At 59.4% G+C, this 25,709-nt stretch overlaps 3 protein-coding genes across 5 annotated transcripts in view; 1 reads left to right on the top strand and 2 right to left on the bottom strand.

The window, feature by feature from the left end:
• EMC10 (ER membrane protein complex subunit 10) lies at positions 1,177-7,044 on the bottom strand. 2 transcript variants are annotated; one of them, XM_005664785.3, is made up of 8 exons: positions 6,810-7,014; positions 5,644-5,716; positions 4,650-4,759; positions 4,010-4,114; positions 3,449-3,630; positions 3,248-3,341; positions 2,342-2,428; positions 1,177-2,129 (listed from the first exon to the last, which is right to left on the bottom strand). In XM_005664785.3, the coding sequence occupies exons 1-7, from the start codon at positions 6,921-6,923 to the stop codon at positions 2,342-2,344; spliced, it is 765 nt and encodes a 254-aa protein (XP_005664842.1). In that variant the 5' UTR covers positions 6,924-7,014; the 3' UTR covers positions 1,177-2,129. The 2 variants fall into 2 exon arrangements, with proteins under 2 accessions (XP_005664842.1, XP_003127414.1); XM_003127366.5 differs by lacking the exon at positions 2,342-2,428 and having other exon boundaries at positions 6,810-7,044.
• On the top strand, positions 7,159-12,812 carry FAM71E1 (family with sequence similarity 71 member E1). 2 transcript variants are annotated; one of them, XM_005664786.3, is made up of 5 exons: positions 7,159-7,326; positions 7,503-7,621; positions 7,977-8,107; positions 11,821-12,106; positions 12,643-12,812. In XM_005664786.3, the coding sequence occupies exons 1-5, from the start codon at positions 7,257-7,259 to the stop codon at positions 12,697-12,699; spliced, it is 663 nt and encodes a 220-aa protein (XP_005664843.1). In that variant the 5' UTR covers positions 7,159-7,256; the 3' UTR covers positions 12,700-12,812. The 2 variants fall into 2 exon arrangements, with proteins under 2 accessions (XP_005664843.1, XP_020950455.1); XM_021094796.1 differs by having other exon boundaries at positions 7,193-7,326; positions 7,521-7,621.
• The window catches only part of MYBPC2 (myosin binding protein C, fast type), a 28,194-nt gene continuing 15,728 nt past the window's right edge, over positions 13,244-25,709 (bottom strand). Inside the window, 13 exon segments of the mRNA XM_003127371.5 lie at positions 13,244-13,360; positions 14,675-14,725; positions 14,728-14,860; positions 17,035-17,171; positions 17,354-17,513; positions 19,141-19,280; positions 20,644-20,839; positions 20,942-21,030; positions 21,163-21,330; positions 23,446-23,580; positions 23,931-24,119; positions 24,306-24,410; positions 24,510-24,669. Coding sequence (XP_003127419.3) covers positions 13,350-13,360; positions 14,675-14,725; positions 14,728-14,860; positions 17,035-17,171; positions 17,354-17,513; positions 19,141-19,280; positions 20,644-20,839; positions 20,942-21,030; positions 21,163-21,330; positions 23,446-23,580; positions 23,931-24,119; positions 24,306-24,410; positions 24,510-24,669 — 1,674 coding nt within the window. The 3' untranslated portion in view covers positions 13,244-13,349.

Genomic DNA, 25,709 nt, shown 5'->3' with positions numbered 1-25,709 from the left:
CGCAAGGACTGGAGGAGACTGTGAAGCACGACAGAGCCCCGGGGCCCGCACCGCTCGGACACTGATGAGACCACGTCACAGAGTGACCGTCGGCCTGAGAGCAATTAAAAAAGGACAGAACGTATCCGGTGGATCAAGACCTAAAATCTCAAGCCATTAAAAAAAAAAACTAACAAAATGGCCCAGCCAATGGCTAGAGGGAGAACACAACTGCAAATGAGACAAAATTCACAAAAACATCAGGGAACATCTCCCGGGCAATCTAGGAAAAGACAGTTGGGCGGCAGGCGGGACAGCAGCTGGCACCGCTTCCCGCCGATGGAGAAAGAGGTGCGCGTTAGAGCAACTCGGGGACACGTCTGATGACTTAAAGCCACAAAACAAACAAAAACCAGGTAAAGTGATAACCCCCAATGCCAGCAGGTGTGCAACACACCAGGCACACTCACAAAAATACCCAGGCCAAGTGCGGGGCTGGGACACTCTGGGGCTTGTCACCGGGGAGTGGGGTGGGGTGTGAGCCCCTGCGGGGCAGGACTGGAGGGGCACGGAGGACAGAGAGGGCACGCTAAGGTCTCCGCAACATTCCGTGAATCACAAGATTTCAAAAACATAAACGCGGCCATTGAGCAAAGGACAACAACAGGTCTCAGAAAATACCAACAGCGCTGCCAGGCTCCGCGGACTGGGGGCTGGGGCTGGGGTTCAACTCGGTCACAGGCGCCTTTCGTGAGAACCGCCAAGTCCAAGAGCGGAGGGCGGGCTCTGGGCCTCTTTCTGGTGGCGCCCCAACTCTCAACCTGGCAGGGACAGGTGTGCAGAAGAGACCGCAGGAGCAAAGCGGCGACTGGGGGACAGTGCACTCCCGGAAGGCTCTCCTTTTGTCACAAAGAGGGAAAGAATACACGGTCCCGGCTGCTGGTGCCCACAGTCACTCCCCGCGAGGGGACGTCAACGGGTCAAAGCGAGCCAGTGATCACGAGACCAGGGCCCGCGGCGCGCCTCCTTGGGCCGCTCTGCCCTTTTAGACGCCAGCCCTACCCTGCCAGGTGAGGCCTCCCGGAGGCGCGCCACAGGAAATCAAACCCACACCGGGGACGGCGATCGGCCCCCTCACTCGATCGCCCCCTCACTCGCAGTCGTGCCATTTATAACCACACACAGCAGGAGGCGGGCTGGAGGGTCCACACTGGGGGACAGTTTTAATAAACCGCTACCACGACAACGGCGGCCATTTGGGCGTCGCCACATCGCAGACCCCGACAACGGGCCCGCAGGACACGGTAACATCTGCACCACCTGACCGCCTCCAAAATGTTTCTCCGTTTCCATATGGTGTCTCGTCAGTGTTTTTAAATTTTTAAATAAACGGGGGGGGGGGGAGGGCACACAAACAGCAAAGCCCCAGCCAAGTCCCAGGAAGACATTCCAGGCCGAGAGGGGTTCTAGCTACATCGTCTGGCCCCTGACGCCACGGTGCTTTGATGTTCACCTTCACTTCTTCAAGCCCAGAAGCCTCTGGAGGGCCCGGCATCCTGATGGCTGGGTCAACCCCCGTTCAGAGCGCAGGGCTGTGGGCAGGTACAGGGCTGCTCCCCCGAGTGGAGCTGGGGGTCCCCAGGGCCCGCCCACCCCTGCTCTGTGCCAGCTCTGGGCTGCCGAGGAGCCCCAGGGTGCCGGCACCCCAAGCCAGGGCCAGGCGGGGCGAGGAGACCACGAACAAAGGCACAGAGGCTGAGAACTCAGCACGGCCCCAAAGTGCAGGGCCCGGCGGCCGCAGCGGTGGCAGCGGGGAGGGAACCGGCGTGAGCTCAGCGCTGGACGGGCAACTCGGGCTCCATCCTGCAGCCAAGGGAAGCCTCTGCGGTACATCGGGGCCACGGGGAAAGTGGGGTGCAGCGAGGCCCAGACCCAGCCACTCCCCGCGGACGGGAACGCCAGGTGCACCCCACCCTCCTGGGCCGGGGAGACCGGAGGGCTGGATCCACCCCAGGACCCGCTGGGCGCTCACGGGCCCCTCAGCGGCCACCGCCTCCGCCGCCGCCCCCGCCGCCACCCCCACCCTGGCTCCCAGCGTCTGGTGCTCCCGACATCATGAGGAAGAGGACCACGGGAATGATGTACATCCACTGCGAGCCGGACGGACGGACGGACGGACGGACAGACAGGCAGAGAGACAGAGAGAAAGGCGTGAGCAGAAGAGTGCCGGGCCCAGCCAGGGTGCGGAAGGCGGGGCGGCGGGAGGGGAGGCGGGGAGGGAATGGGGCCCGGGTCCCCTACTTGGCTACGGGGTGGGGGGAGGGCCGGGGGAGGGCGGTGGCGGGAGGGGCTCGGTCCTCACTCAGGCCTCCTGCGGCAGCGGTGCAGGCCCGGGGGCGGCAGGACGCAGGGCTGTGAGCAACACGGCCCCCCCCAGGATGAGGTGCCACTAGGGAGGGAGGGGGCGCAGGTCAGGGCGGAAGGGCGCGCGGCCCCTCTGGGCCTCGGGGCACCCGCACCTCGGCTGTTAGGCTCCCTGCCTAGCAAGCGGACTAGCCGAGGCCCCGCAGACGCCCAGCCACACTGGCTTCCTCTGTCCCTTGCCCTCACTGGGGCGGCAGCGGCCTCCTCCAGCACCCAGGCCCCCAGCTCCCCAGCTCCCAGGGCCTGGGCCTCTAGGGCTGCTCTGGCGGCAGAGCCATCCTCTCCTCCTCGGCTCCCAGCCTCCTGGGCACCTCCACCCAGAGCCCGGCCGCCCGGCCGCCCGCCTGGCCTGGCTGGAGGAGCACCGCGCCCTCCTCCCAACCCGCTCCTCTGAGATCTCTGCCGCCTGCGCCTCGTCCTTGCCCCAGACCCTCGTCCCAACCTCCAAGAGCTGGGCCTGAGCCCCGCTGACCACAGCCCTCCTCGCTGCACTTCCTCCAAACGGGCCTCCAGTCAAGCCTGACACTGCCGGCGCGCCGCCTGCCCCAGCCCGGGCGCCCCAGGTCCCCTCAGCGCCCAGCTCCAGGCCAGCTGTGCCGGGACCAGGGGGCCGGGGACCACCGCCCCGCGCCGACAGAGGCGGGGCAGGGCGCGGGGCCCCAGCCCTCACCGGCTCGGTCAAGGCGCCAGTGGGATGGGCACAGAGGCCCCAGCCGGGGACAAGCAGGCCCTACGTCCAGGGGCCCAGGGAAGGCGCGGGGCAGAGGAGCAGGGCGCAGGGCCCCGGGGCGGGAGGGGGAGGGCCGGGCGGGAAGGGGCCAGGGGCGGCTAGAGCCCCACTCACATATTTGGCGAAAAAGGACTTCTGCTCCTGGGGGTTCTTGGCCTTCTGAGCCTGCTCCATTTCCAGACGCTCGATGAAGGCCGCTGTCTCTGGACTGGGGGCGGGAAGGAGATGCGATGAGGGGCTGAGCCCCTGAGGCAGCCCAAATAGGCCGGGGAGGGACAGGGCCGGCTCCAGCCCCGCCCCGCCCCGGCTCCTCACCCTGGGGCGGGGACCGGCGGCTGCAGCTGCACGGAGGTGTTGAACAGCTCCAGGTCCACGTCCTCCACCTCGTGGCCCCGGCAGCCCCCGGGGTGTGTCACCACCGACACACCCACCACGTTGCCGGCCACGTCCACGTGCAGGGTCAGCTGGTCCGAGAGGTGAGACTCCAGCAGGGAGCACTGGGGGAGGAGGGGACGGGGTCAGGCAAGGGGGCTGGCAGGGGCTGCCGCCCAGGCTTTGCCAACCCACACCAGCACCCCCAAGCCTCCTGCCCCCGCCCCCGGGGCCCCGAAGCATCTGTCAAAGCCCTCCGCAGCTCCCTGCCAACCTCGGGCACAGGCAACAGCCCTCCCAGGGCCCACGAGGCCCTGAGCTGCCCAACAAGGCACCCGCCACCTGGACTGTCCCTCCCCAGCCCAGGAGACCCTCAGGGCAAAGCCAGGTCCAAGCCCTCTCCATCCTCAAAGGCTGGGCACGAATGGCAGCGGCTGAGGGGTAGAACCCAGGCTGGAGCAAGTGGGTGAAGCAAATGGGGGCCGGTCCTCATCACTGACTCACTGCGGGGACAAAGGAGGAGACGTAGCCACCGGATTCTGGGCCATCAGGGGCCCCAGGTCGTCGTGGGACCCGGACACGGTACACGCCGTTCAGCGCTGCCACATCCTGCCGAGCAGAGAGAGAAGGGTGGCAGTGAGAGAGCCAGTGCCTGGCTTGTCCCACTGTGGTGTCCCAGCCAGGGCAGAACCACTCCAAGGAGAGCAGAGCCCAGCCCTGAAACAGCCTGGGTCCCCAGGACACTTCTCAGAGCCGAGAGCCAGCCCCCACCTGGACTCCCCAGCTACGTGGGCCACAAATTCTCTCTGGGGGTGGCTGTGACAGAGGATCACACGGGCCACCATGCAGGAAGGCCGGTTGAGGCAGGCCTCACCCTGGCATCTCCCACCAGGAGGGCACCCAAGAGCACGTGGCACCCAGAAGACAGCCTGTGCCCCCGGCTTCCGTTGCAGTGACATCTTGGCCAAAGGACAGAGTGGCAGTGGACTTCGGAGCTGCTGCAAGCCTTCCCCAAAGACCCCATTCCCGCTGCCCCTCCTTCCTTCCTCTACCCTGCTGTCCGGAGCCCCACCCGAGCCCTGGATCATCCCTTCGCCCTGAGGCATGTGCCCCCCACCCGCAGAGCATGGCAGCCCCTCCTCACCCGGAGGCGGCCCCGCTCCTCCTCGTTGAGCTGCCGCTGTGACAGAGACAAAGTGCCATCCTGCTGGTTCCAGAGCAATGAGCCTCGCTTCCGGAAGTGGGCGCTGTCATCTGTGGGGGGCCTGGACTCAGTGATGTCCCTGTCGCCACACCCTTCACCTCTTGCAGCAACTAAGTCGCTTCCCCTTACCCAGCCCGTTTTCCCACCTAAAAACTGCAGACACCTCCACCCCATCCTGCCCTCTTGCCTCCCAGGGCCACCCTCAGCCAAAACCCAAACCCTGCAGCTCCTAAGCCCTGTTTCGGCCTTGCCGGGGGAGCCAGGGTCACAGGCATAACCTATCTGAGCCTCAGTTTCCCCAGCTGCAGAACACAGGGGCTGGAGAGCCTGGGAGCTCCCAACCAAGCCCTAGGCATTCTCGGGCAGAGGCCAGGGTCCGAAAAGGGAGGCCTCAGAGGGGCCCAGCTTCAGTGTTCATGACAAGTGCCCCTAAAGTCTGGGGCCTCAGGCTCAATTATGATGCCCCAGGAGTCTGGCTGCCCAAACTGTGGCAGTTTGAGTTGGGCTTTAGAGAGGCACCAGCTCTGCTGCTCAACTGCAAGAGGATCTTGTCAGGTGTCCTTCTGAGCCTCGGCTTCCTCTTCTGCAAAAAGGGGGCTTTCCTTAGCACCTACTACTTTACACGACTACCGCGAGGATGTGTGAGTTAATACACGAAGGGCAGCCAACTACGAGGGCAGTGGGTCAGGGCACGGGGCACTTGATCAAAGTCGGCTCTGAGGCTGGAACCGCTGTGCTGACCTTTCTGAAAAGAGCATCTGCCCTGCAGCTAAGGGAGTATTCAAAGGCAGAGCTTCTATGCCCCTCCTCACCCCCCCCCCCAGTGGGATGCTAACACACTCCCAAGAGCGAAGTGTTTCACACTGGGTGGCACCCAGACCGGAGTTCCTGACCTCACAGGGCACCAGACAGGTCAGGACGTTACTGGACTCACCGATCTCAAATGAGTGCTCCAGCAGCAGCCCCACGGTGCCGCAGCCCTCGCCCTCTCGACTTTCAGCCCCAGCCTGCAGGGGACAGAGAGGGCTGAGGCCAAGGATCGTCAGAGCCTGCAGTTCCACAGGACCCAGAGATCCGAAGACAGAGCAGCAGGGTGCAGGAAGAGCCTTATTTTCATACCCGTATCCAAACAGTGACACTTGCCCCCGATTCCACTAGGAACTGCCCATTTCATGAAAACCAGACCCCGCAAACCAGCAGAACTTCCTTTCCAAGGTCACTTTCATGCCTAGGGTCATAAATATTCATGGGCACCCTGGGCTTCCTTCCCAAGCTAATATCCAAGCGGCCTCGTTTTCACTTTAACAGCCCCAACAGCCATGAGGCCCCCGCCCCGAGTTCCACCCTAACAAGCACACGCAAGTTCCCTTCCTTTTCTCCAACTCTCCAAATTTCTCAGACGTCTGTGTCCTCCACTCTACTGCCACAAGCCCGCCGGCAACCTTGATCCAGATTTAATCCCCAAGCTAAATGCTGCGCCCTCCTCATGAATATTCATGATCCAGAACTCCTCTCCCTTCGCCTTTTTCATTTTAGCCGCCCGAGTTCTGATTCGCCAAGATTCCACCCACGTCAGAACTTCTCGAGCAGATTCACGACTGCAGATTCCTAGCCTTCGAAATGTTTAGGTTTTTTTTTTCTTTTTGGCAGCGCACGCGGCATGAGGAAGTTCTCGGGCTAGGGATCGAACCCGTGCCAGAGCAGCGACCCAGGCCGTTGCAGCGACAACGGCAGATCCTTAACCTGCTGGGCCACAAGAAAATTCCGTTCAAATGTTAAAGATCTTGCCCCAACCTTCTCTTTCGGAATAGTCTCGTATTCACCGCACCGAACACCCGTCCGCACCCCCCCAAAAAAAACAACCCCAACCGAGCCCCGCCCCCTCATGCATATTCACTAACTAGTATCTTCCTAATTATCCTCTCACTTTCTCCCAGTCCTGCGGCCTCGGGCATGCACCTCGGGACCGCTTTCCCGGGTTTGCAACCTTGTCTTCCCTCAGCCCAGCGCAGCCTCGCTCCCACCATAACCGACCTAAAAGCCCGAGACACACAATTTCCGTCAGGCTCCGTGCTCCGTGCAGAGCGAATAAGCACTCACCCCCCGCACAGAGGCCCCGGACCTGCAACCACTACCCCTCGCCCGGCTGGGGGCTGCTGCAGCCATCACCAAGAGCAGCAGCAGCCGAGTAGCCCCAGCGCGGGCCCCGGCCATTTCGGCCCTTTCCCACCAGGCACCGGGCAGGAGTGAGCCGGGAGCCGCGGAGCACGCCGGGAAAAACGGGCCGCACCTCGTCGCCCGTGCGCCTGCGCCTTGCGTCGGCGCACTAGCGCCCGCCGTTACCGGGCAGAACGTCAGCGGAGCGGCCTCCGCTCCATCCGGGTCTCTGGGCACCTCCCCTGGATGACGCTACAGTCGCGGACGGCTTCTCCGTGACGTAGTCAAACCCCGTCCGCTGCGTTGTGACGTCACAGAGCCTACGGCCCCGCCCCCCTATTTTCTCCGAGGGCGCCTCCCTGCGTTTCCTCTAAGGGGCGGGGCGTTGCGATGAAACCAGTGCACCAGCCTAAGCCCGCCCCTGGTGGAGCCGGTGAGGCGGGACTAGGTGGGATGGCAGGTGAGAGGCGGAGCCGGGCCTGGAGGGGTTGGACCGGGTGAGGGATGGGGACTGCGATGCGGAGACCGCTAGCCCGAAACCCCCTATCCTCAGCGCGGGGTGGCCCGGGCCCTACCAGCTGGAGGGCCCCGGCGCAGGCTCTTGGAATAGACCTGAGAACTTCGCTGCCCCTGTAGAACGCCCCCTGTTTCCAGCCTGCCCCACGGGCCGGCCCGGGCGGCTCCAACGCCATCTCCTGAGCGGCGAGTTCGACCAGCTGCGAGACTTCCCCATCTTTGAGAGCAACTTCGTGCAGGTGTGAAGACCCAGGACCCTCCTAGCGCAAGCCTGAACCCCGATCTCCTGCCTTAGGGAACCTCTGTTCTCCCTGCTTCTGATCACTCCCCCATCACGCCCATCTCCTGAGATTCCTGACTGACACACACACACACACACACCACACACACACACACCACACCCCCGCCACGCCAGTACCTCCAAACCTGGCCTCTGATTCCCTGGGTCCAGTTTCCAGGCCTTCATATCCATATGACTCTTGACCTTTGACCCCTTGATTTGGTGGTTAACTTCCTTGGTTCCTTGAACCATAAACCTACCCAAATTCCTGCCCCCCATCTATCCAGCTTCTAACCTCTGACCCCCGGCCCCAGGTGACCCGGTTAGGAGAAGTTGCCAACAAGGTCACCATGGGGGTGGCAGCCTCCAGTCCAGCCCTGGAACTTCCAGACCTGTTGCTGCTGGCCGGCCCTGCCAAGGAGAACGGATGCCTGCAGCTCTTCGGGTGACTGCCCCCACCCCGGCCTAGACCTCTTCCTTCCCCAGCTCTGGGCATCCTAGGCCCCCTGCAGCACCTTCTTCCACCCAGACGACCCACGAGGGCTGCCAGCCCTCTCCAGGCTACTGTCCACCTGGAGAACAAGGACAGGGCCATCCAACAGGGGCCGGAAATCAGGGATGGATAGACAGGAGGGGGACAGCCCTCAGTCACACCCTGGCAGGGTCAGGAGAATGACCACTTATGCAGCACTTACTGCATGCCAGGTGTCCCCTGGACCACATGCATAGTCCCACCTCTGACCTCATAGTCTCGTATAATGGGGCCCCTCAGCCCAGTGCTCCAAAAAGAAACCCTGAGTCCCAGAGAGGGGAGCCACTTGCTCAGCACCCTGTGGTAGGTCAGAGGTGGAGTCTTGAGTTCCCGTGCCACATGCCACACTACCCCTTCAGGGTTTTGTGTTTTTTTGGCTGCACCTAGGGCATGTGGAAGTTCCTGGGCCAGGGATCAAACCTGAGCCACAGCAGCAACCAAGGCCGCAGCAATGACAACATGAGATCCTTAACCCCCTGCACCACAGGGAACTCCCAGGTCTTTGTCTTCTGCTTTGAAAAAGTAATGCAAATACACTCCAAAGTACAAGACACACATAGCCCGAAATAGGCTTTTCTCCCATCCAAGGCTCCTGCCTCCAACTCCAGCTGCAAATACCAAAACACTCACAGGCGTATAGTATATTAACAGAAATGCTCTGCTGCCGGCTTTCACTTTTTTGACTACATCTCACAGATACTGAAAGAAAAGTAGGCGAGGGGAAGAGGGGGAGGGAAGGAAGGAAGGGTGGAGTCACACTGTCTCTCTCTCTCTCTCACACACACACACACACACACACACACACTCACACAGTCCTTTGCAATTCTGAAATCCAAAAAGCTTTGTTCTTTTTTTTGGTAACTCACTCAGTGGTAGAATCTGATTCTGGCCTGAGCTAACTTCTACTTCCAGCCTTTATTTATTCCTCCCCCTGTATAAATTTAAAACATTTCACAAAGTCGTATTCTGATGCCCCCACTGGGCACTGGGACATTCTGTACTGTATTCCTTTTCTTTGCTTCTCAGGGCAGCACCCATGGCATATGGAGGTTCCAGACTAAGGGGTCAAATAAAAGCTACAACTGCTGGCCTACATCACAGCCACAGCCACAGCCACAGCAACGCAGGATCCAAGCCATGTCTGCAGACTACACCACAGCTCATGGTGATGCCAGATCCCTTAACCCATAGATTCTGGGCCAGCGCAGACAAGCACGTTGGGTGCATTTGCTATTTTATTTATGTCTGCGCCCGCAGCCGACAGAAGTTCCAGGGCCAGAGACTGAACCTGCGCCACAGCAGTGGCAACTGGGGATCCTTAACCTGCTGAGCCACCGGGGAACTCTCTGCTTTCTTTAAACCCAGGAGCAGTGGAGTTCCCTAGCAGCTTAGCAGTTAAGGATCCAACGCTGTCACTCAGGTTTGATGCCTGGCCAGGAAGTTCTGCCTGCTGTGGATGCAGCCAAAAAACAAAAACAAAAAATGAACCAGCAGCAGCTGTGTGCTCCACCCTTCTACTCTGCCCGCTCCCTCATCAGTACCACATCAGCAGTCATTGCACAGCAACCTGAGCAGGGCTACCAGAGCCTCTTATGAACCCGCAAAATTGACCAACCTCTGCCCCCTTGGACACCCAACCTGCGACTGGCCTCTTGCTGTGACGATGTCCTTGACTGCGTGGCTGTCTTCAGACAGCCCCGGTTCAAATCCTGGCTTCACCTTTTCTTTCACTGTCTTTGGCCAAGTTTCCTACCTGTCTGGACCTCAGTTTTCACATCTGCAACATGGGAATAAGGGGAGAGCCCACCTTGCAGGTGACCGACAGGGATCCACAGAGCAAACGTTTGTAAACGGCCTGGAACTGCCCCTGGAAGAGGGTACGCCCTCTGCAATGTCACCTGTTGTTCTCCCATTTGGAAGACGTCATAATAAGCGTCTCCTCTGGAGGGACACGATGCATCCTGTGCCCTCGGGTTACAGCCAGCGTGGTAGGCAGGGGGCACCCACGTGCACCAGTGTGAGGGTGTCTGGAAGATAAGTGCTTGAGGTAGTATCGCTGGGCCTGAGGCTGGGAGGGGGGCTACCCAGGGTCATGAGAACATGGGGTCAGATCCCTGCTGTGTGATCTAGGCCGAGTCTACCCACCCTCTCCGGATGGCTGGGCCTCCGGATTGTTCCCTCCTGTGCCCTGTTGGACCTTGGGTCAGGCTGGCAACCTGAGCAATTGATTTATTCAAATACTCAGCAAGCATTCGTTGAGCACCAACCAAGGGTCAGCTCTGGGGACTAGGGAAGCAGCAGTGAGCAAAATTGAACCCAAATTCCTGCCCTCAAGCTCACCTTCCTCTGGGAGGGAAGGCAGGATAGACGTCAGTTTGCCCAGTGGGTAAGACTTATGGGGACATGCGGGGGGATCTGCAAGGGCAGATTCGGTTGTAAATAGGCCGGAGGTTGTAAACTGATCTTCTCCCTGAGAAAGGTGGCGTTTTTTTTTCCCCCTTCGTTTTCTTAGGGCCGCACCCGCAGTATATGGAGGTTCCCAGGCTAGGGGTCTAATCAGAGCCGTAGCCGCCAGCCTATGCCAGAGCCACAGCAACGCAGGATCCGAGCCGCATCTGCGAGCAACGCCGGATCCTTAACCCACTGAGCGAGGCCAGGGATCGAACCCGCAAACCTCATGGTTCCTAGTCGGATTCGTTAACCGCTGAGCCGCGACGGGAACTCCCAGAAAGGTACCTCTTGAGAAAGACGCGAGAGAGGAAGGGGCCAAGCCAGCCCTGGGGATGGCAGGAGGAAGATACGGGGCAGAGGGAACAGGCTGTGCAAAGGTCCTGAGGTAGAACCAACCTCAGCTTTGTGGAGACCAGGATGGAGGGAGCCCAGTCAGCGAGGGACGTGGGCGGGAGGGGAAGGCAGCGAGGGGACCAGAGCGACCGCGGGTGTTGACTGGCGCCCTCTGGCGGCCGCGTGGGAACAGACTGGGGTGGAAGTGGGGATTACCCGGGCTGGACCGCGGGGCGGAGGCAGCAGCGGCGGTTCTTAGAAATGGTCGGACTGTGGGTACATATTAACGGTGGGGCCGGTCAGGATTTGGTAGGAGGGGTGGATGAGGACATGAGAAAGCAAGTCCGGTCCGGAGCGACTCCCGCGATTTCTGACGGAGCAAGTTGGAGGATGTGGTTAAGATGGGGAGGATTGAGAGGAGCAAGTTTGGGGTTGGGGGAAGGGCAGGAATTAGGCTGTTAGACATTTTGTGTGTCCGATGTCGGTCCAACATCCAGATGGAAATTCCCAGTAGACAGCTCTCCGAGTCTCGCCTTTAGGACCGAGGACCAGAGGGAGCCACACATGGACTTTGTGTCCGGAAGAAAGTTGGGGGTGGATAGAATTCGAGAGGCAGAGGAAGGATTCCCTTATGGCACAGAGGGTTCAGGATCGGCCCTTGTCACTGCCGTGGCCCAGGTTCTGTCCCTTGGCTGGGGAGCTCCCGCATGCGGCGCGGCGGAGGCCATGGGGGGAGAGACCATGGAAAAGGACCCTTCCCGGGGTGGGGTGAGGGGCAGGGAGGGGGGCACTGTGGAGCCAGGGAGGGTCAGACGCTGAGACGGCCCCTTCCGCCCGCCCAGGCTGTTCCCCTTGCAGTTCGTCCAGCTCTTCGTCCATGACGAAAGCCGCAGGGAGCTCAAGGTCAAGTTCCGCACCGGCCGCGCTTTCTACCTGCAGTTGCGGGCCCCGCCCGAGACCCGCGACCGTGAGTTCGGCCAGTGGGTGCGGCTGCTCTACCGCCTGCGCTTCCACTCGGCCCAGGGAGCCGTGCCCTTCACGCAGGCGTACTCGGCGCTGGAGGATGAGGAGGAGGACGACGACGAGGACGACTACGACGAAGACGAGGATGTGACCGAGCGGGAGGAGGTGAGGGGATCAGCAGAGAGGTGGGGGCAGGGGCGGGGCCCTTGGGTCCGAGGGAGGAGGGGCTGGGGCTGGATCCTGGGTCCGAGGGAGGAGGGGCTGGGGCTGGATCCTGAGTCTGAGGGAAGAAGGTGACTCAGGAGTCTGAGTCCTGAAAGGGGGCTCAGCTCAGAGGACAGGAGTATCTCGAGGCAGGACCATCTCTGCAAGGCCTTGGCGACAGTTTCCTACCTGGGCATCCTCCCACCCCAGCCTCCCTCCCCTGACTACCACAGTGGATCTGGGGAGGGAATGCCCAGGCCTGGAAGGGGTGGGGTGGTCCAGGAGGGATGCATAGTTCCCTATCAGGCCTGGGGAAGGGACAGGCAGCGGTTCTAGAGTGTGGGGACACTGCAACCTCTGGGTCCTCTTCCTCTTTGAGACACCTTGAGACACCTCTGCCTTCCCAAGAAGTAGAGTCCCCACCCACCCCACCCCACCCCAAACTGCAGATACACACGCAATCAAGCCATCTCAGATGCGCTCTCTCTTGCACCCAGCTTCAAGCCATGGAAGCCAGACTTGACCCACAGATCTCTGAACTCTGGGGCCTCTGACTCCTCCAACATTCTATGAGGTCACCAAAAGACCAGAGCTCAAAGCGTACCCTACCTCGGGGCCGGACAGATGAATTATCAAAGTTAATAAAGATCGGCCACTTAAGAACCAACCAGCATTTGCTTCTTGAGCATTTGCCCATTGTCACCGATGCAGCAGCACGGCAGAAGGAGCTCTCTTGCGACGCGTCTGGCTCCTCCGGCCACGCGAGACCTAGGGCCCGCCCTTCCATCATGGCTCTCTCACTAGGTGGCCTCCCCAGTCTGGGCTGTGGTTCATCTTGGACTCACGGTGGCTGCCGCTGGAGCCGGCTCAGTAGCCAGTCCAAGAAGGCTGCCTCTACAGGGTCTTGACTTTGTCGTTGTCATGGCAACGCGGCAGCCTCACTAAGGTGGTTGTTCCCAGACGGGGGCTTCAACGTGGTCTGTTTCATCAGGGCGGCCCCACTGTGGCTGCCCCCGTCACCCGCCCCCAGGTGACCAAGCCCCCCCCGACCCAGGAGGAGGAAAGCAGAGCTACAGACTCAAGAAGGACAGACGTGTGCTGAGTCCGACTCAAGAATCTTGTAATAACTCGGGAAAGGGAAAGGGGTTCGGGGAGATCCGGGTCAGGACTCAGCAGCCAACTACCTTGGGTGGAGGCGGGAGCCTCACTGCGGCACTGTCGGGGGGAGAGAAAAGGCTGGTGAAAACGCCCCCGCCCCCTGCCCGCTGCCTGCACCTGGCCAGCAGGGGGCGCAGGTTTCCCGTCCCCCGCCAGCCCTGCGCAGGGTCAACCCAACTTCACAGAGCCCGGAGTTCTGAGCCCCGAACTAGGATGTTCTGATTTCCCAGCAGCTGCTACCGATCAGCTGTCACTGGAATCTTGAAGTAGGGATATTTCTGAACACATTCAATAGTTGATAAGGAGGACAGCAGGACACCAGGTAGGACTTAGGTTAGCCTGGAAGAGCAGGGCTTTAGAATGACAGGCAGGAGCTACCTGGAGAGCCGGCCCTCTGGGCCCTTTGCTAAAGATCTCTAGCCCCATCTGTCTGCTGGGCTGTCATCAGAGCCAGGGGGAGTCACGGCCGGGGACAGGCTCCGGAAGCCCGTATTAACCTCAGCCACCTCTGAGGGACATGATGAGTGGCCTCCTTTCCAAGTCTGGATGTGTACGTTTGCTGGACTGAAGCCCAAGGCAGACGAGGTGAGAGAGAACAGCATGTGCAAAGTCCCAGGGGCAGGAAAAAGCACAGCTGGTTTGTCCAACTGCCAACAGCTACGTGGGGCAGGAACCTGGGTACTTGAGGATGGAAGGGCTGGGGGCAGATGCAGAACCAAGACACCAGGCAGAAGGGTTCCTGGGCTGCTGGGGAGCCTGGGAAGGGCTGAGAGCAGGTCACCTCTGGATATGGAGCGCCCTGGGGCGGGGGGGCACTGGAGAGAAACCGGGCACCAGGAGGCCTGGAGGCCTGGAGGCCTGGGAGGAGGCTGGGGGAGGATTTGGGAGGAAGAGGACGAATGAGGCTGGGGCTGTGGGGCAGAGAGGAAGGGACGGGAGGGACGGAGCTGGGGGACAGGCTGTGGAGGGAGCGCATTTTTCTGGGCTCCCATCCTCTGGGCCTCTGCTGCTACCCATGTGGGTTTCCAGGCTGTGTCCCCGCACCTCCCTACGTAGGGCCGGGCGCACTGGGAGCCTTAGCCATCTTGTGCTAAACTCTCTCGCCCCCTTCACCTCTCATGTGTCTTTCAACTCCTCTGCAAAGCCTCAGACCCGGGCCCAGGCTGGGTCAGGCACCCCCCTCGCCCACTCCCACAACACCCTGTGCCGCCTTCAATCCCCCCCAGCCCCCGCCCCCGCGTGTCCCCCTGCAGCATCCCTGCTGGGGTCTGGATTGGCCTCCCATCCAGCTCCCAGAGGGTGCGGGGCGGACTGATCGCAGGTCTCAGCACGGCTCAGCGGGGCCGCCGGTGGGCTGTGTGGCGTCCTCACCTCGGACTTCCAGCTTGCACTCGGCCAGGGCCTCCCCCAGCTCGTTGACGCCCGACACGAGTAAGTCCCCGAGTCGAACGGGGACGGGCGGCGGATGTTCAGCGTCAGGACGCCCTGGTGGTTGGTCATCAGGAACTTGGGGTCCTCGCCAATCTCCATCTGGTTCTTCATCCAGACCACCTTGGGCTGCGGGGACAGGAAGCCGCCTGACAGAGGGCCCCCTGGGAGGCCTCCCTTTGGCTGTGCCGCCTCCTCATGTTGCCCGAGGACCTCGGACTGGTCTCCTCTCCTCTCTGACCCTCAGGCTCCTCTTCGGCAGGAGGAAGAGGTCTCTCCCGCGGGGCCCACAGGGCCTGCATGATCTGGCCCCTCACTCCTCCGCCCTTGCCTCCCTCCCCACCCTCCCTCTGCTCCAGCCACACCTCTGCTCCTGAAGAAGACCAGACAGGTTCCTGCCTCCGGACCTTGGCGCGGACCCCTCCCTCCTCTCATCACCCAAACAGCGCCCACCTGTCTTTCGGGTCTCGGGTCCCCATGGCACTTCCCGGCCCCTAGATGAAGCAGGAATGGTTGCCTCACCCTCTCATAACTGCCTGCTTTTCCCTGGCACTCTTGCCACCCTTTATAATTTTATAGTCAATTGTGTGATTTTAAATATATATATATATATATATATATATATATTTTTTTTTTTTTTTTTAGGGCTGTGCCCACAGCATATGGAGGTTCCCAGGCTAAGGGTCCAATCGGAGCTGTAGCTGCTGGCCTACACCACAACCACAGCAACTAGGGATCTGAGCTGCATCTTCGACCTACACCCCAGCTCACGGCAATGCTGGATCCTTAACGCACTGAGCGAGGCCAGGGATCGAACCTGCGTCCTCATGGATGCTAGTCAGATTCTTTCCACTGACCCACTCCCCAAGTGTGTGACTTTGGATGCATGGCAACCTCCCCACCACACAGGACGAACTCCTTGTCTAACTCAGCAGCACGCAGAAAGCCTGTGAAAGTGTGTGTTGAAAGAATTCACAGAGCAAATGAATGAAAGAAGGAAGGATATAAATGAGCAAATGGAGCAAATGAATGAACAGAGGAAATGAGGGGTTGGCAGGTGAGTGAGTGAGTGGAGGATGGATGGACAGATGAGTTAGCGGATGAAGCAGCAGAAAGTGTTGCAGGAGGTGAAGGATAGAATCCATGTGTGCCTGTGGGCAGATGCTAAAACCGGGGTTAGACCTGAAGTCGAAAGGGCCAGGTAGTCAATATTTTAGGTTTTGGGGGCCCCGTGGTCCCTGCAGCCATGGACAACACACAAACCAGTGTGCACGGCCACGTTCCAATAAACTCTTCCTGAATAAAATGAAAGTAAAATAATAAAAAAGAGAAAAAAGGAAAACCTGACTTCTAAAAATCTTATTTAGAGACACCACTGGCAGGTAGACTTGGTCCAAGGACCATAGTTTGCCAACCTCTGGTCTCTGGGGGTCCTTGGAGCTCAAGGGTACAAGTGCCCACATTCCCAGAGAGCAGTCTGGGAACCCGATGGGGCAGGAAGATGCCCTGGAGCCCTGGAGGTTTAGACCTCCCTCCCCAACAAAGAGGCCTTTTTTTGGTTTGTTTTCCTTTGTATGTTCACACCTGAGGCATCTGAAAGTTCCTGGGCTAGGGGTCCAACTGGAGGGCACCCCAGCCACAGCAACGTCAGATCCGAGCTGCAGCTGCAACCTACACAGCAGCTTGTGGCAACGCCAGATCCTTAACCCACTGAGCGAGGTCAAGGATCGAACCCGCAGCCTCACAGACACTATGTCGGGCTCTTAACCCACTAAGCCACATTGGGAACTCCAAAAGGTGTCTGTTTTTGAGGTAAATCGAAGTGTGGTGAGCCGAGACTTGGGCTCTGGTTAGAGTTGAGTGGGTTAAAAGTGAGCAAATCTGGAGTTCCCATCATGGCTCAGGGGCTAACAAATCCGACTAGGAACCACGAGGTTGTGGGTTCGATCCCTGGCCTCACTCCATGGGTTTAGGATCCGGCGTTGCCACGAGCTGGGGTGTAGGTCGAAGATGTGGCTGGATCTGGCATTGCTGTGGCTGTGGTGTAGGCCGGCGGCTGTAGCTCCGATTTGACCCCTAGCCTGGGAACCTCCATATGCTGAGAATATGGCCATTTAAAAAAAAAAAAGTAAGCTAATCCCATGAGCAGAGGCGAGAGAACTCAGAGGAAGACCCCATGTGATGGGAAGGAGAGGTGGCTTTGCTTTGGTGAAGTTTTCCTTCCAGGGTCACGGTCTCTCTCTCTCTCTCTCCCTCTCTCTCACACACACACACATACACACGCGCGCGCGTGCACACGGCACCTTTGGGTGGCCTCTGACGGCGCAGTTGAGAGCTGCAGTGTAACCAGCCACGACCACTCGGTCGGGCAGCGGCGTCAGGAACTTGGGAGGCGTTCGGAAGTCATGCTCCTTGAACTCCGGTAACTTGAAGGTGATGCCTGGGGAGGGGGAGGCACCTGTGAGGGCACCGATCCAGACTGTTCGGGGACCACCTCCCCTCCAGGACCAGGAGCCCGTCCGTGGCGAGTCCACGGAGGGGGGTGGGCAGAGGTGTCAAGGTCAAGCCCCAGGCGGGGCGGGGGGAGGGGGGGCGGCCCCCCACGGAGAGGGCTGGCGCTACCTGTCTTGAGGATCCGGGCCGTGTTCTTGGAGACGCCGGGTGAGTCACTGAGGCCGCAGATGTTCTCGCTGTAAACTCGGAAATAGTATTCGTTGCCCATGATGAGGTCGGAGACGGTGCAGGAGGTGTGCCGGTTGTGTTCATAGACATTGAACCATTCCTGGGGGGGCGGGGGGGACAGGGAGTGGCCGAGAGTGAGGTGAGGGACACGGATCGGTGAGGAAAGCACAGCAGGAGGTCCAGTGGTGGTTCAGTGGAAAGGAATTTGACAAGCATCCACGAGGACGCGGGTTCGATCCCTGGCCCCACTCAGTGGGTTAAGGATCCAGCGTTGCTGTGAGCTGTGATATAGGTCGCAGATGAGGCTCGGATCCCACGTGGCTGGGAACCTCCATGTGCGAAGGATTTGGCCCGAAAAAGCCAAAAAAAAAAAAAAAAAAAAAAAAAAAGGAAAGCACACCCAAGCCGGCATCTTGCTCACAAAACCCACTGTTCCCATTGCGTCATTCACAATTGCTGGCAGGTGCGAACAACCCAGATGCCCACTGGAGGGTGGCAGCAGAAGCAGAAGGGGGTCCATTCAAACCGTGGCCTGGGACTCAGCCATGAAAAGGAATGAAGCATTCAGCGTGGGAGAGCCGGGGAAACCTGGCACTGAGTGAGAGGAGCCAGGCGCAAAAGGCCACATAGCGAGCGGCTGTGTCCGTATGTGTGCAAATGCCCAGGAAGCAGACGGGGGAGGGGGCGTCCGGCTTGGGGTGGGAGGGGAAGGGGAGCAATTGCTTGACAGACACGGAGCTTCCTTTTGAGGTGATGACAATGTCTCAGAACTAAACAGAGGGGCTGGCTGCACAACACTGGGAAGCTACAAAATGTCACTTTTATTTTATTTTCGCCCTCGGCACGTGGATGTCCCCGGGCCAGGGATGGAACCCTTGCCACGGCAGTGACAACGCCAGAGCCTACCCCCCTAGGCCATCAGGGGACACCGCTAAGTGCCATTTTTAAATGGGTAATGCTCCATTTCAGTAGGTGAATTTTTCTTCAATTAAAAGAAAAGGACAGGGAGTTCCCGTCGTGGCGCAGTGGTTAACAAATCCGACTAGGAATCATGAGGTTGCGGGTTCGATCCCTGCCCTTGCTCAGTGGGTTAATGATCCGGCGTTGCCGTGAGCTGTGGTGTATGTCGCAGACGTGGCTCGGATCCTGGGTTGCTGTGGCTGTGGTGTAGGCGGGTGGCTACAGTTCCGATTCGACCCCTAGCCTGGGAACCTCCCATATGCCTCGGGAGTGGCCCAAGAAATGGCAAAAAGACAAAAAGAAAAAAGAAAAAGAAAAAAAAGAAAAGGACGGAACATTATAAATCAGTTTTTTTTTTTTTTTTTTGTTTTGTCTTTTTAGGGCCGCACCCACGGCATAGGGAAGTTCCCAGGCTGGGGGATGAATCAGGGCTGTAGCTGCCAGCCTCCACCACAGCTCACGGCAACGCCGGATCCTTAACCCACGGAGTGAGGCCAGGGATCGAACCCACGTCCTTATGGATGCTAGCTGGGTTTGTGGACCACTGAGCCATGATGGGAACGCCCTGAAATTTTTTTTTTTTGAAAAGAAAAAAAGATACTCTGTTCTGCACCCAATCTCAACCAAAAGGCTTCCCTCCCAGCCCCAGCCCATTCTCCAACCTCAGTTTCCCCAGCTGGGAAATGGGAGCAACATGCCCCCTCCGATAATCTGGGCGGCTTTCTCCCCCCAGGCCCGCCCCGCCCCTGGCCCCTCTGGTCTCTCACCATGGTTTTCTTGTCGGCTTTCTGGACGAAATACCCGGTAATCTCAGTGTTGCCGTCGTCCTTGGGGGGCTGCCACTCCACCAGCGCATTGGTGCCCCACACCTCCTTCACCATCACATTCTGTGGAGGCCCTGCCTTTTCTGGAAGGAAGCGTTGTTCTAAGTCGGCCCAGGCCTCCCTAAATGTCCCTTCCCGTGCCCACGCCCAGCCACATCACCTCTTTTTTTGATTATGTATGAGGCGATTTTCTTTTCTGGCTGAGCCTGCTGCACATGAAAAATTCCCAGGATCAAACCAGAGCCACAGCCGTGAATGAGGTCAGAGCCTTCACCCCGCGGAGCCACCAGGGAACTCCATAAGGCAGTTTTTAAAAAACCAATAATGGCCAGAAAATAAAAACACACTGTGAAGGATCACTACACAAGTGTGGCTCAGCGGGCTAAGAACCCGACTAGTATCCATGAGGACACGGGTTTGATCCCTGGCCTTGCTCAGTGGGTTAAGGATCCGCTGGAATTGCCACAAGCTGCCGTGTAAGTCGCAGGTGCAGCTTGGATCTGGCATTGCTGTGGCTGCAGCTCCAATTCGACCCCTAGCTTGGAAGCTTCCATATGCCGTGGGTGCGGCCCTTTTTAAAAACAAACAAAACAGTAGAGAAAAATTTGAAGTCGGTTACAGGATTTCCCAGGGGAGGTTGTTTATGTCAAGTGGGGAGTGACCGGAAGGGGGAGCAAATTAAAAGGGAAAAACAGCGCTCTGAAAAACAAAACGGCGTTCCTGTCCTGGCTCAGCTGTTAACGAATCCTACTAGGATCCATGAGGACACGGGTTTGATCCCTGGCCCCGCTCAGGGGTTAAGGATCCAGTGCTGTCGTGGGCTGTGGTGTAGGTCATTGACACAGCTTGGATCTGGCCTTGCTGTGGCTGTGGCTGTGGCTGGTGGCTACAGCTCCAACGCAGCCCCTAGCCTGGGAACCTCCATATACTGCAGGTGCGGCTGAAAAAAGCAAAAAAAAAAAAAAAAAGACCTGGCAGAGTTCCTCTTGTGCCTCAGTGATAACGAACCTGACTAGAATCCATGAGGGTATTGGTTCATCCGTGACCTCGCTCAACACGTTAAGGATCTGTGTTGCGGTGCCACAGGGCTCGGAGCAGCTCTGATGGGACCCCAAGCCTAGGGAACTTCCATATATGGAAGGTGCGGCCCTAAGAAAACTAACTAAATAAATAAACAACAGAAACCCCATTTTTGGAACATGATGCCTCTGGGTGTGTAAGGGTGTTTGAAATTAACCTACAGACGTGCAGGCAAGTTTTAAAAAATGTCCGAGCCGTTTGTGATCTTCGGCTTTTCCCCACTCCCTTTGCCTCCCCTTTGGCCCCACTGCCACCTCCCACGCTCCCGGGTTCCGATCTCTGCACTCCCCCCCTCCCCATTATCCTCATCTCCCCCCCCATCTCCGCCTCCTCCATCCCCTCCCTGCCCGTGGGCCGCGCACCCACCCACGACCCGGATGTGGACGGTGGCCGTGTCTTTCATGTTCTCGATCTGCACGCTCAGCTCGTACTCCCCGGAGTCGGAGCGGGCCGCCTGGCGCACGAAGAACACGGTGTCGAAGTTACTGGTGCGCACGTGCACGCGGGAGGTGTCTATGGGCGCCCCGCCCTTCGTCCACACCACCTGTGGCCGCGGCTTGCCCTGCGGACGGGGGAGGGGTGAGGGATGGCGAGGAGGTCAGGCCGGGTCCGCCCTCGGCAGCTGCCCCCTGCCCCCTCCCACCGCGACCCCAGCCCCGCGCACCTGGAAGGGGATGACGAGATTGAGATGCTCCCCGACTTTGCGGATGTAAGTCTGGCGGAGGTGGCGGGGCAGCCGGATCTTGGGTTGCTCTGGGGACACAATCCCAGGGGCCGGCTCAGCGTAGGGCTGGGGGACCCTCCGCAGAGGAACAGAGAGAGTGGTGGCGACGAGGCTGTCGGGGGAGGCCCTAATGAGGACACTGCTTTGTCGGGGCGGCTCACCCACAATCTCCCGGATGGTGACCGGCTGGGCCAGGGTGGCCGGCTGGCTGCGCCCCGCGATGTTGACCCCAACGACGCGGAAGGTGATTCTCGCTCCGGTGGGGAGGTTCTTGACCGTGAAGCCGCAGCGCTCCACGGGCTCGGTGTTGGCAGGAATCCACTCGTCCGCTAGAGAGACGAGCTACGCTCGGACCCTTCCTTCCAGACCTTGCCCTCCGCCCCCTCCCGTGTCTTGGGCCCAGAGCAACAAAGAGCGGCAGCTGACATTTCTTGAGGCTTTTTTCTGACCAGGTTGGAGCTAATTAGTGTTAGCTCATTAATTCCTACCTCCACGCTCATCCCCATTTTATTTTATTTTTTGTCTTTTTAGAGCCGCTCCCGCGGCATATGGAGGTTCCCAGGCTAGGGGTCCAGTCGGAGCTGCAGCTGCAGGCCTAGGCCACAGCCACAGCAACACGAGATCCTTAACTCCCTGAGCGAGGCCAGGGATGGAACCCGAAATCTCGTGGTTCCTAGTCGGATTCGTTTCCCCTGTGCCAGGACGGGAACTCCATTATCCCCATTTTAGAGGTGGGGAAACTGAGGCTCAGAGAGGGGGCGGAACTGGGGGTGGTAATCAGAGACGGTGCCTTGGATTTCCTGCCTTTGTGACAGGTGCCTTTCCCATCTTGGTTTTGTCGCCATGGGTTGGTGAACCAAGCTGGGTCAGATCAACAGTCAGCAGGGTGAACTCTAATCAGGGTAGGTTCTAGAACACAGACTCGGGAAGGGCGAGCAGGGAAGGAAAGGGGCAAAGAGCCCTGGGAAGAGAAAAGGAAGAAACTGACCAGAGTCCAGCCATCCCCCATCTACATGCATTACCCAATGCGGTCATCACTGTACCCTGTCAAGAAGGAAGTGTCAGAGTTCCCGTCGTGGCGCAGTGGTTAACGAATCTGACTAGGAACCATGAGGTTGCGGGTTCGAGCCCTGGCCTCGCTCAGCGGGTCAAGGATCCGGCGTTGCTGTGAGCTGTGGTGTAGGTTGCAGACATGGCTCAGATCCTGCATTGCTGTGGCTCTGGTGTAGGCCGGTGGCTACAGCTCCGATTCGACTCCTAGCCTGGGAACTTCCATATGCTACAGGAGCGGCCCTAGAAAAGGCAAAAAGACAAAAATTTTAAAAAGAGGAGTGTCTTCACCATTTTTAGATGCAGAAACTGAGACTCAGAGTGGCCCCAGGTCATACAGTTAAAAAGCATAGGGATGGAGTTGCCGTTGTGCCTCAGTGGAAATAAACCTGACTCGTATCAGGAGGATGTGGGTTCGATCCCTGGCCCCGCTCAGTGGGTTAAGGATCCAGCATTGCCATGAGCTGGGGTGTAGGGTGAAGACACAGCTCGGATCGCATGTGGCTGTGGCTGTGGCGTAGGCCAGCGGCTGCAGCTCTGATTCGACCCCTCGCCTGGGAACCTCCATGTGCTGCAGGTGTGACCCCTAAAAAAAATAATAACAATAATTTCTTAAACAAAAAGTAAAAAGCGTAGGGGCAGGATTGGAACCCACGTCTGTCTGGCTTAAGGCCTGGGATAGGGTGTCGAGATCTTATCTGTCTCCCCTGTGAGAGGACCAGGTCAGAGATGTCCCAGCATGGAGTTAGCACTCAGGACATGCTTGCTCGGGGGAGGATGGACCCTGGGACATGTGCGAATGTGGACGGCGGCATGGATGGCAGTATATCACTGGACAGGGAGAGGGTCATATAGGCGAAGGGAGGGAAGGAAGAGAGAAAGCGGTGACAGGCTGGCTGTCTGAGTGGAAAAAATAGTACTGGCCGGATGGATAGATCGAAATTTTGTTCAGATGGATATAGAGATGGCGGGATGGGCGCCTGCGTGGGGAGGTGGAGGGGAGGAAGGAGAAATAAAAGGGGGAGAAAAAGGAAGGAAAAGGAAGGAAAGATGGATGGAGGGAGGGATGGAGGGATGAAAGACGGGTTGGAGGGTAGATGGATGGATAAATGGAGAGAACGGAGGAAGAGCAATTGAGGCAGCAGAGAATTAGCTGGATGCAAGGCTAGATGGACGGGTGACAAGGCGCTGCCATTTGGAGGATGGTGTGGGGGAGGGAGCGAGGGAGGAAGCAGACAAGCGGTCACTGGGGGGTCGGGCCGGCCCGGCCCGGCCCGGCCCAGGGATGCAGGCAAGGGCAGCCCATTGCACAGCAGCTCTGTCCCCGCCCCGCCCTAGGAGCAGTCCCCTGGACGGGACACCCACTGGAGCCCCGCCCGGACGGGGTGACTCACAGCCCTCCACGCAGTACTCCACCAGGTACCCATCGATGCCGCCCGCCCCAATCCTGTCTGGGGGCCGCCACTTGAGGGTGGTGGTGGTGTCTGTCACGTCCTCCACCGTCAGGTGCTGGGGTTCACTGGTGGGCGCTGTAAAAACCCAAGGGGAGGAGGGGGGTACATGAGGGGTCAGGGCTCAGAGCTGGAGTCAGGAAAGGGATCAGGGTGGTGGGTTGGGGGTCAGGGACGTATCTGGGACCTGGCACAGAGTCTAGGATCTTAGCGGGCGGGGGCCGAGGTACCACGTGGGCGGGAGGAGGCCAGGAGTGGGGTCGCGGTGGGGGGGGGATGTGCTGAGTTGTTGGATGAGAAGGGACAGGAGTCCGGAGAGCGGAGGGTGAGGGGGGTCCACGGCCAGGGTGTGGGGTCAGAGATCAGTGAGGGGCAGGGCAGGGGGCAGAGGTGGACGGGGGCCCGGAGAGGGCGCAGAGGGGCGTCACCAATAGGCATGAAGGGCTTGGTGTTGACGCTGGGCTGGGAGACGCCGATGGCGTTGACAGCGAAGACCCGCATCTCGTAGAGGATGCCCTCGATCATGTTGGTGGACTCGTAGGTGGTCTCGGTGAAGACCTCGAAATTCAGCTTCATCCAGCGCTGAGAGCCCTTCTTCTTCCGCTCCAGGAGGTAGCCTGGAGGCCCCCCAGGAGAAGCGGGCCATCACGGGAGGCCGGGGGTGCAGGGCAGCGGGGGCCATCAGGGTTACAGGGCCCAGAGAGGTCTGAGGCCACCCATCGTGGCTTGGTCTCATGGTCACGGGGCAGTCAGGGGTCACGGTCGGGGGGTCCGGGATCAAGAAGAGCCCCAGGGGCACTCACCGGTGACCGGCTGACCCCCGTCGTACTTGGGTGGCTCCCAGACCAGGATGGCCCAGTCTTCTCCAACCGTCGTGACACGCACAGCCTCCGGGGGGTCCGGGACATCTTGGGGAGAGGCCGGCAGGATGGTCAGAGGACCCCTTGGGGCCTCGGGGGGCCACCCCCTCCTCCCCGGGCTCAGCCCCCTTGGCTCCCTCTGCTCACCCACGACCCGCAAGAAGATGGAGGCCACGTCCTCGCCGGCCGGGTTGGTGACCTTGATGGTGTAGCGGCCCTCGTCGCCTCGCTCCGCGCTCTCGATCACAAAGCTGCTGATGTCCGCCCGCTGTTCCAGGCGGACCCTGCCCTCGGTGCCCGAGAACACCTGACCGAACACATCCACCAGAGGCCTGGCTCCGCCTCCCTCCAAGCCCAGAGCGGCCCCTGCTCCCGCTGCCCCGCGCACCATCACCAGTGCTCCCCAAGACCAGCCCCAGCACGAGGGGACCTGCTGGCGCCCAGCCTCGTCACCCCTCCCCACACCGCCCTTACTGAAAAACACCAGACCCTCCTCTCCCCCAAGATGCTGCAAAGCTGTTCCTGGGCTTGGGCATGCAATGCCCTGCCCCCCACCCCCCGCATCTCTATCCGCTATACTGTCACCTGTCCTTGAGAGCTGCTCCAGAAGTCGCCTCTTCCAGGAAGCCCTCCTGCATGCTCCCCACTGAAGTGCTAGCCCCAGCCCCTGACTCTCATGGCCTCCGGTACCCCCCTTTATCTCCGCCCCGATCACCCTGGCCTGTGCCTGTCTGCCTCTCTCCAAAAGCAAAGGCTCCAGGAAGGCACGGGCTGCGTCTGCCTCATGGCTGTATCCTCAGCGTCTACGCACAGGGCCTGGCATAGAGGAAACCTCAGGGGGTGTTTGCTGAGTGAAGGAATGAGTGAAGACTGAGTCAAGTCTATCCATCCTACAGAAGAGGAAACTGAAGCCCAGAGGAGAGGAGAAAAATTGAACTGTCTTAGGGCCTGGAACACACAAGGTGAAAATATTTGTTGGATGGATGGATGGATGGGTGGGTGGATAAGTGGATTGATTCATGGATAAGTGGACAGATGGATTAATTACTGGATGATTAAGCAGTCAGTCAATGAATTGATGAATGGAAAGATGGTTTAGATGGATGAGTGGCCAATGGCTGGAATGATGGATGGATTAGCGGATGGACAGACGGATGGCTGGAGCGCCCATCATGTGTTGGGCTACTACTAGGCAATGAACGAATATAATCTCCACTCTTCAAAATAACCCTCTGGGGAGTTCCCTTCGTGGCTCAGCGAAAATGAATGGACTAGTATCCACGAGGATGTGGGTTTGATCCCTGGCCTCGCTCAGTGGGTTAAAGAGCCTGCGTTGCTGTGAGCTGT

The sequence above is a fragment of the Sus scrofa genome, chromosome 6 (assembly GCF_000003025.6).
Source record: "Sus scrofa isolate TJ Tabasco breed Duroc chromosome 6, Sscrofa11.1, whole genome shotgun sequence".
In the NCBI taxonomy this organism is placed as follows: domain Eukaryota; kingdom Metazoa; phylum Chordata; class Mammalia; order Artiodactyla; family Suidae; genus Sus; species Sus scrofa.
The sequence above is the reverse complement of the archived record's forward strand: the minus strand, read 5'-3'. Positions and strand labels throughout refer to the sequence as shown.

What these genes read in the sequence shown, in the direction of transcription:
- EMC10 (XM_003127366.5), bottom strand. Translation starts at nt 6,923, where the DNA reads ATGGCCGGGGCCCGCGCTGGGGCTACTCGGCTGCTGCTGCTCTTGGTG. An exon ending in GGAGCACTCATTTGAGATCG is followed by an intron (nt 4,760 to 5,643) that starts GTGAGTCCAGTA and finishes GGCCCCCCACAG; the next exon opens with ATGACAGCGCCCACTTCCGG. An exon ending in AGGAGCGGGGCCGCCTCCGG is followed by an intron (nt 4,115 to 4,649) that starts GTGAGGAGGGGC and finishes TCTGCTCGGCAG; the next exon opens with GATGTGGCAGCGCTGAACGG.
- FAM71E1 (XM_005664786.3), top strand. Translation starts at nt 7,257, where the DNA reads ATGAAACCAGTGCACCAGCCTAAGCCCGCCCCTGGTGGAGCCGGTGAG. An exon ending in GGGACTAGGTGGGATGGCAG is followed by an intron (nt 7,327 to 7,502) that starts GTGAGAGGCGGA and finishes CTGCCCCTGTAG; the next exon opens with AACGCCCCCTGTTTCCAGCC. An exon ending in TTGAGAGCAACTTCGTGCAG is followed by an intron (nt 7,622 to 7,976) that starts GTGTGAAGACCC and finishes CCCCGGCCCCAG; the next exon opens with GTGACCCGGTTAGGAGAAGT.